The sequence below is a fragment of the Tamandua tetradactyla genome, chromosome 11 (assembly GCF_023851605.1).
Source record: "Tamandua tetradactyla isolate mTamTet1 chromosome 11, mTamTet1.pri, whole genome shotgun sequence".
NCBI lineage: Eukaryota > Metazoa > Chordata > Mammalia > Pilosa > Myrmecophagidae > Tamandua > Tamandua tetradactyla.
In genome coordinates this window covers 91,722,514-91,735,122 of record NC_135337.1, presented here as the reverse complement: position 1 = coordinate 91,735,122, position 12,609 = coordinate 91,722,514, and the positions used below count along the sequence as shown (strand labels likewise).

The window sequence follows — 12,609 nt, the reverse complement described above, 5'->3', positions numbered from 1 at the left end:
ATGGCCGACACGCCCCGGACCGTGCTGATCTCCGGCTGCTCTTCAGGAATTGGCCTGGAGCTGGCCGTGCAACTGGCCCATGACCCTCGGCGGCGCTACAAGGGTAGGGGGCCAGGGCGTGGCCGGGAGGAGCAAAGGTGGGCGTGCCTTCCGAGGACCCTGCAACCCCCAGCCCTGTCTCCACTAGCTCAATCCCTTCCAGCTGCATTTGTGGGACTGAGAAAGACCCATGATACCTGGAGGCCCCCCTTCTGCCTCCCCTGGTGAATTTTCCTTCCATCCAACCAGTATTCCTTGAGCGCTAACTGGAGTGCCAGGCACTGTTCTAGGCTCTCGGGACACAACTGGGACCAAAATGCATCCCCGATACCCTGGGTGGTGGCGCAGTAGGGCTGGAGGTTATAGAAGAAAACAGATTTAAAAAGCAGAATATGTCTGGTGGTGATAAGTGCAAAGAGGCAAAGTGAAGTCGTGTGGGAGAATGGTAGGAAGCAGGGGCGTGATATTTTTAGAAGGGCTCAGAAGGTTTCATTTGAACATTCCCTGGGATGGAATAATCACCTCCAGCCTCCACCCCTTACCAGATTAGTGCTCCAAGATAAGCCTCTTTTTTGACTCTGACCTTGGGAGTTTAAGGGGGGCCTCTAGGCCCAAAGACTCTGGAGTAAATTGCTGTGAGCTGCACACCCCTTCTCCTGCCCCCAGCCAGGAGAACCTCTGACCTACAGCAGGCTGGAGTTGAAGTGGGCAAAAGGCTGTTTTACTTAAGAGGAGGCTTCTGGGATGTGGGCTGTCACCCCAGCTGGCCGAGCTGCTTCTCCCAACCCTCTGCCCTCTGTCTTAGAGACGCACAGAGCTTTAAGAGAGTGAGAGCGGGCAGGCAGTGAGCAGTGGGGCAGATAAATGCTTGGGCCTGTGTGTGTCCCTGTGGATGGAAAGAAGGTGTATAGAACTGCTAAGAGATTACTGTATATTGAACTTATGATGTGCTGATGTCCTGGCTTATGATCTCCCAGGCTCTGTTCTAAGCGTTTTGCATCTCCTAAGTCATCTAATCTTTGCATCACTCCTATGAGGTGGGCATGATGACTCGCCCCATTTCAGAAATTGGGAAACTGAGGCATAGACTGCCAAAGGCACTTGCCCAAGGCCACCCAGCTAGAAAGTGGCTGAATTGGAATTTGAACCCATGTGCCCAGCCCCTGGTCCCACGCTGCGCCAACCATACTCTACTGTGTGTGGCCCCAATCATTTACGCAGCTGGGGGTCACACAGGCCTACAGACATTGCACAAGTACCCCCAGGGTGTGTATGTGTGATAGTGAATGCACGCACGGAGGGGTATTGCAAACACATCTGCAGCTGTGTGTGCAGATGGTAAGGCTGTGCCTGAGAATGTAGGCTTAGCATGCTAATAAAAGCATACATGCATGAATCGTTCAGGGGTAGAATTCTTACCTGCCATGCAGGAGACCCAGGTTTGATTTCTGGCCGGTGCACCCCCAAAATTAAAAATAAGTTTAAAAAAACACACACACAGAAAAAAACAAATTCAAATCTTAGTACTAACACTTTCCAGCGGGGAGACATGCAAGGAACTTCACTCACTGAGTCTCTGCTTGTTTGTCTGAGCCTCTGTTTGTTTCTCTGTATAATGGGGATGATATCTATATCTACCTGTCCTGGCTACTATTGACCAATAACAAATTACCTTGAAGTTTATTGCTGAAAACAACTACAATCATATGTTTGGGGTCAGGGTCAGAGGCAGCAGCTAGGACAGAGGGGGTGGGATATTTGGACCTAGGCAGGCATCTCTGGTTCCCTTCTTGTAAATTTAGTGCTTCTCCACGGTGACCCTCTGAACGGGTGTGGGGTTCCCCACAGTACGGCGGCCTCAGGACAATCGGGCTCTACATGGTGGCTGAAGGCTTCAAGCACTAAGTGTTCCAGTCAGCAAAGAGACGTGCTGCAGCTTCCTTGTCACTTCCACTGTTTCTCAGCTAGTCACAAGTCTCAAAGGGAGGGGAATTAGACTCCATGTCTCAGGATCTAGAAGAACACAGGGGCTAGGAGATATTGTTGTGGCCATCTTTGGAAACTAAATCATAGGCCTTACTTACAGGGTTTTTGTGAAGATTCCATTTTAATACTTATCAAAGTGATTAGCACAGTGCCTGGCACAAAGTAGTTGTTCAATAAATGGGGACTTGCTATGTTGATAATGTATGTGCATGTAGGCATGTATGTTGGCTATAGGTGTATATACATATTTTTTCTTCTGACCATATGTTTATATTTATTTTATTGTCTTCCCTACTATGCAATGAAATCTATGTGACAGAGACTTCATCTTTCTTATTTCATGCAACAGTCTTGGCACCTGGACTAAGGCACGCTATGTCGTAGAATCCAATAGGATCTTTTGAGTGGACGGACAGATGGATGGACGTGGGAGCATATGAATGTGCGTGCACGAGGGTGCATTTGTGAATGTGTAATGAGTGTGAGTGTGTAAACTTGTGAGTCTCCATCCTCCTGGGACTGCATGTACAAGGAACCCACGCACAGGGGAAAAGGAGCCCAGTGCCTGTTCTAGCTCTGTCTGTTGCCCTCAGTGGTGGCCACCATGAGAGACCTGGGAAAGAAGGGGGCACTGGAGGCAGCTGCCAAGGAGGCTCTGGGAAAGACCCTCACCGTGGCCCAGCTGGACGTGTGTAGTGATGAGTCAGTGGCCCAGTGTCTCAGCTGCATCCAGGAAGCCAAAGTGGACGTGTTGGGTGAGATCCACCAGCCCCCAGGATTACTCACCCCTCCCTTGTCTAGAAACTGATGAAGGGGGTGGAATAGAGTTTATTGGATGGAACTTCTCTCATATGGAAAGAACCATATGCGGTTGGAAAAATTACTCCAGTGAGTCATGTGGGGAAGCAAACAAACAACTCATGGTCCCTAAATGTCTGTAAAGGAAGGTGTGGCTGTTTTGATGCAATTTGGGGTCAGAGCTGAATTGCTCATGCATTAAAGGAAGGCTGATCTCAGTGGTCCTTCCTTTTCCCAGGGCTCAGCGTCCCCTATGACAGATATAAAACTGTGTTTGAAGATCATCCAGGCTCCACATTTGCCCACCCGAGATATCCTGGAATGGCCTTGGACTCCGAGTGGTGGAGGGGTGACCCAGGGAATGTCCCTGAGGAGTCACCCCATCCCACTGGGAGGGTGGGAGGGGCTTCATGTGACCCTCAGCCTTGTCTTATAGTGAATAATGCTGGGGTGGGCCTGATGGGGCCCCTGGAGGGGCTCAGCATAGCTGCCATGCAGAACGTCTTTGACACCAACTTTTTTGGGGCTGTTCGCCTGGTCAAGGCTGTACTTCCTGGCATGAAGAGGAGACGACAGGGCCACATTGTGGTGGTCAGCAGTGTCATGGGGCTGCAGGGTGAGCCTTGGGACCCACCCCTAGGATTCCCCTGTATCTGACCCTCCCCAGCCTGGAAGTGTGGCAAATAGATTTTGACTCATAGTCCAAATATGCCTGAAGAGCTGTGTTGAGAAGGATTCTGAAGTTCAAAACAAAGAAGTTCTGGGATAGACCAACTATTTCTGTCATGGTGCAAGAGTCGGTCGTGGTGGTATGAAGGCTGCTTGCCCGCCATCTCGTCCCAACATCAACCACACTTTTGGACTCCTCTGAAAATCTCTGAAATTCCTAATTATCCCCTAAAACCTAAACAGCCATCAGAACTCCTTATCCTGAGACTCTTCTTTGTCAATCTCCCCCCCCATGAGGCCCCAGAGATGGCAAGATTTAGAAGAACTCTACTGCTCAGCAGAAGATAGGGCAATAATTGATTAGTGACATCAGCCATGGTCCTACTATGAAGCCATGCCATTCATGCTTCTGGATCTTTCCTTCCTGAAGTCCTCAAGCATCCCACCATTCCTCTTAGAAAATTTCTGGGATCTGTTCCCTCTTCAGCAATCTCCTAAGGAATCCTCCCCATTTGTATACATACAGATATATATATATATATATATATATATATATATATATATATATATATATATATATATATATACCTTGTGTATTAATCAGGGTTGTCTAGAGAAAGAGAACCAACAGGAGATATCTGTAAATATATGAGATTTATAAACATGTCTCATGCAACCAAGGGGACACAAGAGTCCAAAATCCGTAAGGCAGACCGTGAGGCTGGTGGTTCCACTGAAGTTCCTCTAGGAACTCTACAGGACAGGCTGGCTGGTTGAGGAAGAAATGAAAATGACCTCTTCTCCCTTAAGACTTCAATGATTGGATTAAGTCCAACGGATTGGAATCTCTGCAGAAGACACTCCCTTAGTTGACTGTAGATGTAATCAGTCACTGATGCAATCAGCTGACTGATGATTTAATAACCAGCCTTCTGGTTTATTAACCAGCCACAAAATATCCTTACAGTAATGGCCAGGCCAGTGCTTGCCTGACCAGATAACTGGGCACCATCAACTCCCCAAGTTGACCTTTGACCATCACACCTGCCATGCAGAGTTCACACCTCTTCAGCCCCATCCCTTTGGCCCTTCTTCCAGCTGCAACTCCTGACCTCAGGGCCAACCTTCCTTGCCCAAGAAGGACTGAATGGGGCCTTACCTCAGTGACCTCGGGACCTCGTGTCCACGTGGCCCAGGGGTTTAGAAGATGGAAGGAAAAAGGAGAACTTCCTTTGCTGGGAGGGGGTGGCATCTGGTCCTCCCAAGATAGTCTTATCCTCACCCCACGGACCCCCCATGACGTTGGCCTCCAATATCCCCCTTGTTTTGCTCTCCACATCCTATTTGTGCTGTTTCTGAGCCCTCGAAATCCATCCCCCAGACCCCCCAAAAGGCCCTCCTACCAACTGTCCTTTCAGGTGTGGTGTTCAATGAAGTCTATGCAGCCTCCAAGTTTGCCTTAGAGGGATTCTTCGAGAGTCTGGCTATCCAGCTGCTTCAGTTCAACATCTCGTGAGGCGGGGACTTGGAGAATGAGGGGGGAAGTGGGGGACAAGGAGCGGGGAGCGGAGGCAGTGATGTGGGGAGCAGAGGCAGCGAAGGGCGTGGGAACGATATTGGGGGAACGTGAGAGGGAGGGGAGGGTGAGCAGATGGAGAGGGGGCTGGGAAAAGCAATGGAATTATGAAGAATGGGAATGAGGGGGAAGGAGGGACAGTGATGCAAGTGGGGTGGGGTACCAGGCTCCTGTTCCTACCCTTGTCCCCAGCATCTCCCTGGTGGAACCTGGTCCGGTGGTCACTGACTTCGAAGGGAAGCTCTTGGAGCAGGTCTCCAAGGCGGAGTTCTCGGGCACGGATGCCGATACTCTGAGCTACTTCAGGGACATCTACCTCCCAGCCTCCAGGGAGCTGTTCCGATCGGTGGGACAGAGCCCACAGGATGTAGCTCAGGTGAGAGAGACGCGGCTCGGGGGGCGCTGGGGCCGCTTCCCCCACAGAGCCCTCCGCCCCGGGTCCTGCAGCTCAGAGATCCGCCCCCACAGGCCATCGTCAGAGTCATCGGCTCGGCCCGGCCCCCTCTGCGCAGACAGACCAACCGCCGCTACAGCCCGCTGACGGCTCTCAAAGCGGCCGACCGGTCGGGCAGCCTGTATGTGCGGACCGCGCACCGCCTCCTCTTCCGCTGGCCGCGCGTCCTCTCCCTGGCGCTTCGCTGCCTGGGGACCAAGGTGTGGCCGTGGTGAACAGCGACTCGCCTGGCCCTACCGGCCGCTGAACAGCCAGGCTTCTTCAGCCCACTTCCCTCTCAGAGGCCGCGCAGAGTCTTCATTCACTCGTTCATCCATGCATTCATTCATTCAAACATTCATTCAGCAAACCCTGACTGTTCCCCTTCTGGGCCTGAGCAGTGCTGGGACCCCAAAGAAGCCTCAGCCCCCAGGCACAGTCGGGGCTGTAACAGAGAGAAGGACCCTGGGACCCTGGGCTGAGGGGCCAGGAGCAGGGGGCCAGAGCAGTGTCAGGGAAGACAAGGGAGGCTTCCTGGAGGAGGGGGCACTGATGGTCCTTGAAGGATGTGACAGACTCTTTATGACTTCAACTGTATGACTTCATTTTGCTGGGCCTGAGAATACAGGCATGATCTAAACACCCCCTTTCCCCCCTAAATACAAACCCAGAGCTGGACATGCCAAGGGGTCTCCAGACTCCCCTAGTCGCACACACCAGCAATGTAGATATATTTTTTTCATAAACTATATATTTGTAACAAGCAGCAATCATTTATATGAAATATTTAATAAAGCTCAATATTTATAGTTCCACCTGAACCCCCAAGACGGTGCCCCCCAAGCTTCCTGGCCCTTCTCTGGGGTCTTTGGAAGAAAAGGGACTTGGGTTGAAACGCTGGCCCTGCTTCTTGCTTGTTGGATGAGGCTGCGATAGGGACTTCCCTGGCAAAGCCTCAGTCTCCCCCTCTGTACAACGGGACTCATAACTGCCCTGAAACCATAGGGAAATCTCCCTTCTCTGTTCTGTTCTATGTGAAGTGTTCATTACAGCTCATGTTCATTCATATAAAAAAAAAACTTTTTGTTGTAGCAGTTTTACTGAGATACATTCACACATCACCGCAATCCATCCAAAGTATGCAAAGTATTCAATCCGTAGTGCATAGTATCATAGTTAGGCATGCATCACCACAATCAACTTTAGAATATTTTCAATACTCAAAAAAAAAAATCCCCTACCCTTTATCCCCTCCTATTATTGATCCTTAGTGTTGGTTTGGTAGATTTGTTACTGTTGATGAAAGAATATTAAAATATTACTGTTAATTATAGTCCAGTAATTCATAAAGGGTGCCTTTTTCCTATATACCACTCTATTATTAACAGCTTGTAATAGTGACATACATTTGTTCTAGTTCATTAAGGAACATTTTTATTTTTTTACTGTTAATCACAGCCATTGTCCACCGCAGGGCTCATTGTATTATTCAGTCCCATATTTCATCCTCTGGTTTTCCTTCTAGTGACATAACAAGACTCTAAACATCCCCTTTCAACCACAATTACCTGCATGATTCCGTGGGGTCAATTACACACACCATAATGTGCTACCATCCCCTCTATCCATTTCCAAACATTTCGCCCTAGTAAAACATTCTGCACAAAAGGATCCATTCCCCATTCTCTAGCCTCATTCTATCTCCTGGCAACCTACATTCTAGATTTTAACTCAATGAGTTTACATATTACCATTAGTTCTTATTAATGAGATCATGCAATATTTGTCTTTTTGGGTCTGAACTTTTTCACTCAATATAATGTCCTTGAGGTTCATTCATGTTGTCACATGTGTCAGAACTTCCTTCCTTTTCAGTGTTGTATAATATTCCATCGTATGCATTGACCACCTTTTGTTTCTCCCCTCATCGGCTGATGGACACGTGGGTGGTTTCCATTCTCTGGCAATTGTGGGTGATGCCACTGTGAACACTGGTGTGCAGAGGTCCTGTTCATAATCTGCTTTCAGCTCTTCAGAGTACACGCTTAGTAATGGGATGGCCAGGTCAGATGGCAGTTCTGTACTTAAGCTGCCTGAGGAACCCACAAACTGTCTTCCACGGGGGCTGTAGCCCCCATTTTTAAATGCCAGATCCAGGTGAAGTTTTTTCATTCCCATCATTTCATCCACCCTGCCACTTTATGAGCTGGAGGCACTCGTAACCTCTCCAGTTCACAGATAATGAAATCGAGGGGCACAAAGTGAAGGGGTATGTGTGAGTTTGGAGACATCAAAGGGGGCAGGCCGGGGATCAAGCGCAGACCTAAGTCCCAAGCCCAGGCCATGCCTGGCCCATGCTGGCCCTTAGTGACCTCTTCTAGGAAAAGGGAAACTGAGTCTGGGCTGGTGTGAGTTGAATTATGTCCCCCCAAAAGATATTGGAAGTCTTCATTCAGATCTCTCAGAACATGGCCTTAGTTGGAAGCAGGGCATTGCAGGCGGAATTAGTTACATTAAGATGAAGCCATGCTGGATTAGAGTGAGCCAGAGTCCAATAGGATGGGTGTCCTTATAAGAAGGGGAAAGGAGACCCAGAGAGAGGAAGGATGGAGGACGGCTTGTGACAAGAAGGCTGAGACTAGAGCGACACATCTATGAGCCAAGAAATGATAGGCTTGCAGACAATCATCAGGAGATAGGAAAAGGCAAGGAAATAAGATTCTCCTTAAAGGTTGCAGAGGTTGAGTGGCCCTGTTGATACCTTCATTTCAAATATCTAGCCTCGAAAACTGAGTGAGACCATCTATATCTATTGTTTTAAGCCACCCAATTTGATGTATTACTAAGGCAGCTCTGGGTTTAGATGGAGGTCAAAGATATGTCTGGAATCTATGCAAATATATTGGGATTTTTATTTCCTTAGTATTTTTTGTCAAATCAAGTCCTTCCTCATCTCTATGTTGGATTTTTTATATAATGCTGAATATCCGCAAAAGAATACATGAAATTAGTCAGTGGTGATAGTTCTACAACTTTGTGAATATACTAAAAAAAAAACACTGAATTGTATCCTTTGAAAGTGCTGAATTCTATGGTATGTGAATTATAGTTCAATATAAAATTAATTATTAAAAGAAAAAAGAATAGGCAAAGAACCCGTGTGTTGGAGGTCTTCAGTTTGCCCCAGGATGCTCAACCCCTTGTCTGGAGTTAATCGGACAAGGAAATACTGGTCTGATATTTACTGCGAAGGTATTTCATAGATAGATCTACATCCTTGGTCAGTTGATTTCATTGACGGCTGACTGCATCTACAATAAACAAAGGAGCTTGTCCTCAGCAATAAGGGGAGTCTCGTCATCCGATCAGTTGGAGGCTTTAAAGGGAGAACTGAGGGTTTTGACTGTCAGAAAGAAGAATTTCTGCCTTTCCTTCAGTGGCCAATTTCTCCTGGGAAATACAGCATCACCTTCATTGGAATTTCCAGCTTGCAGCCTGCCCTACAGAATTTGGATTTGTCAACCCCCATGGTTGCATGAGCCAATTCCAATAATAGATTATATTTATTTATTGATTTATTTCTCTGGAGAACACTGACACTTAATATATCGCCCAAGCTCTCTTCATGTAGGGTCACTGAGGGCTAATGGCATGTTTCCAACTAAATCTCTACTTCCAATTTCTGAGAACCACCCCCTCCCATTCCTTTAGGGCCTAAAGATGGTGGTGCCACCCCACCTGCCCTCGTTTTACAATTGTCCCTGTATTTACAATGGTCCACTCTCCAAGCGGCCCACTTTGAGTGTGCCATCTATTTTCACCTAGGACCCTGGCCAATGCGACATATGTAAGTTACACAGCAGGGGACACAAGTCCAAACCTAGAACTTTCTGATGCCACATCAACCTGTGTGTTCCTAATTCACTGCCTGCCTCACCCTAAGTCTCCTCTGATCTGAATTTTGCTTGCCTTTCTTTTTAACTCCCTTAAGTCAATTATTTTAAAATAAAATTTTATTTCCTTGCTGTGCCAGTTCGAATTGGTGGACCCCAGAAAAAACAGGCCTTTTAATCCTCATTCAATATTGCTGGATGGGATCTCTTTGATTGTTTCCATGGAGATGTGACCCATCCAATTGTGGGTGGTAACTTTTGATTAGGTGGTTTCCATGGAGATGTGTCTCCACCCATTCAAGGCGGGGTTGCTTACTGGAGCTCTTTAAGAGGGAACCATCTTGGAAAGAGCTACAGAGCCCCAGAGATCTTTGGAGATGAAGCAGAAAAACACCCCAAGGGGAGCTTCGTGAAGCAAGAAGCCTGACGAGAAAGCTTGCCATGTTCACCATGTGCTTTTCCAGTTAAGAGAGAAACCCTGAACCTCATCGGCCTTCTTGAACCAAGGTATCTTTCCCTGGATGCCTTAGATTGCATTTACTTGCAACTTAATAAATTCCCCCTTATAAAAGCCGTTCCATTTCTGGCTTATCCCATTCTGGCAGCTAGCAACACTAACCAAGAAGGAAAAGTCACTGTCCATTGCCATAAGCTGGAGAGGTCCAGGATATTTTCTGCAGGTGGAGTGTACAGCGTTCCAACCCCCTTACCTACAGACTGGGTGGGAGAAAATGCCAGGCCTTTCGCCAGCTTCCCTTGCTTCCCTTGCAGCTAGAGGGTGAGCTTGTGACCTAGACTCCACTAATAGGAGATGCACAGAATGTAGAATGGTGAGCTGGCTGCCCGAAGTAGAAGGGAGGTTAAGTGATGGCATCAGGGACAGGAGAATTGCATTGTCAGGGACAGAAATCTGAATTGCCAGCTCATTTCAGGAGTAGGATTTAGACTGTGGTCTTAGCTGCTGCCTTGTACCCCCACCTTGTTCCTATCTTTTTCCCAAGGCTGGTGATTCCATGAGTCCCCAATATCTGTCTGATAAATTCTTCACTCTTTCAATCATTCCAAGTCAGTTTCTGATGCAAGTAAGAAAGAATCGTCATCAATCTAGATGGCAATTATAAAAACAAAGCTGCTCTTAAATTTTACCTGGATGCTGCAGCCGGCCAACAGAAATTGGCTGATGTTCAAAAGGTATTGAAGACACGCTAACCCTTGGCTCTTGATTGCTGCGCATTCAACACCGCTTCGCATCTTGGCAAAGACGAGTCCCTCCTTGGAGTTGCCCAGTTCAAAAGTCTTGAAGCCATCTCTAAAGATGTATCTCTGTCACACACCTCCTGGCTGATCAAACAGATCCTGTTCTCTTAATCTGCAAAATATATTCAGAATCAATCACTTCCCAACATCTTCTAAGCTTCCACTGTGCTCCACCATCATTTCTCACTTGGATTGCTGCACCACCCCCAGGCCCCACCTCCCACCTTCTGCCTTTCTGCCACCAGCAGACAAGAGGACCTTTAAAAAAAAAAACATCTTTTGAATAGACACTCTGTTTACAATGTTCAAAAACTCTAAATATATGAGAGCATATTTAAGAATCTTTCCAGATCTTCTGACAATACATGAAAAATATAAACTGACTATATTTAAAAAAAATTTTTTTTAGCTGTGAACTTTGTTCTTTCTCTGAGTAATGCATCTTGGAATTTTTTTGATATCAGCCCAAGGAGACGTCCTCATTCTTTTGCAGAGCTGCAAATAGATCCCCTTGTGTAATTTACGCAACTAGTCCCCTTCTGATGGATATTTGGACTCCCACCAATCGTTTGCTGTTATTTAAACAGCCGCGATGAATTACCTTGTGTGCAAAGGTCATTTCACACATGTGCAAGTGTCTCTGCAGTGAGATTGCTTGTCCAGAGAATCTATGCATTTGTAATTTTTATGAATATTACCGAATTCATCCCCATTAGGATGGACCAATGCAAGGATGCTTCCTTCCCCACAGCTTCACTACATAATCTTCTGATTTTTTGCCAATCCACTGGGTAAAAATACTTGGTGTGGTTCTCGCTTGGGTTTCTTTTACTGTGAGTGAGGCTGAATGCCTTTTCATAGGCAAAATAACTTTTTGTGTTTCATATTTTGTGGACATTCAGTTAACAACTCCACTTTATTTTTCTATTAGGCTCTTGGTATTTTTGTTATTTATTCCTAGAAGCTCTTTATATATTAGAGATATTAGAAGTCTGCAATATGAAATATAATCTCTTTTCCCATGTTTTCTTTTCTCTTTGTGACTTTTCTATGGTGATTTAGGCCTTATTCTTCTATTATGGGATTATCCTTTTTTTTTAACTTTTGGATTTCAAATCATAGTAAGAAAGGACATATCCACTAATTCTGTTAAAACAGACGTCGTATAATCCATTTCCTCTGTTCAAAATTCCGTAATGGTTTCCTATCTTACTAGCTTGAAATCCACATCTACAAGGCCCCCTACATAAATATCTGTCTCAAATCATCTCCCACCTTCTTCCTGTCACCTATTCTATTCCAGACACCTACTCCATTCCATCATCATCAACTTCCTTGCTGTTTCTTAACACTCCACACACACTCCCACCTCAGGACCTTTACACCTACTGAACCCTCTACCTAGCTCACTCTTCCCCAGACAGCCACATGGCTCACTCCCTCCCTCACTCCCTCTAGGTCTCTGCTGTAGTATCACCTCCTCCAAGAAGCCGTCTCTGATCACAATATAGAAACTTCTCTTTCCCCTTAATCTGCTTGATTTCTCAACACCTGGCATATGCAACACTTAATTGTTCCCTGCCTATTTCTATCCACTAGAATTTAGCTCCATTTCTCCATAGCTGAATCCCCAGTACCTACAAAAATATGTGGTAATAAGTACTCAGTAAATACAGGATAAGTGAGGGAATGAATGAGTAAACCAATGCACAAGAAAGAGACTATCTCCTTGATATAGATTTAAAGGCTTTTACTGGCCCCATCTCTCCTCTGGGTCTTTGCACAGGTTGTTTCCTCCACCTGACACAAAACCATCATCTCTCTCCCACCTCTAGCCCGTTAATCTGATTTGTTCTCACTTATCTTTCAGGTCTCAGCTAAATTCCTGGGAAAAGATTTCCCTGATCCCCTGGGATGGGTGGGGTAGGATGTGCCCATGGGCTCCCCACTGCTGCTTG

General features: G+C 46.6%; 1 protein-coding gene across 1 annotated transcript; it reads left to right on the top strand.

The window, feature by feature from the left end:
• Positions 1 to 5,983, top strand: RDH8 (retinol dehydrogenase 8). The gene is made up of 7 exons (XM_077119406.1): positions 1 to 103; positions 2,619 to 2,780; positions 3,260 to 3,439; positions 4,911 to 5,004; positions 5,261 to 5,444; positions 5,537 to 5,722; positions 5,903 to 5,983. The coding sequence occupies exons 1-7, from the start codon at positions 1 to 3 to the stop codon at positions 5,981 to 5,983; spliced, it is 990 nt and encodes a 329-aa protein (XP_076975521.1).
• Positions 5,984 to 12,609: the final 6,626 nt, after the last annotated feature.

Coding starts and splice junctions, on each gene's coding strand:
- RDH8 (XM_077119406.1), top strand. CDS start 1: ATGGCCGACACGCCCCGGACCGTGCTGATCTCCGGCTGCTCTTCAGGA. Junction 5,005..5,260: donor CTGCTTCAGTTCAACATCTC/GTGAGGCGGGGA, acceptor CCTTGTCCCCAG/CATCTCCCTGGTGGAACCTG. Junction 5,445..5,536: donor GCCCACAGGATGTAGCTCAG/GTGAGAGAGACG, acceptor CCGCCCCCACAG/GCCATCGTCAGAGTCATCGG.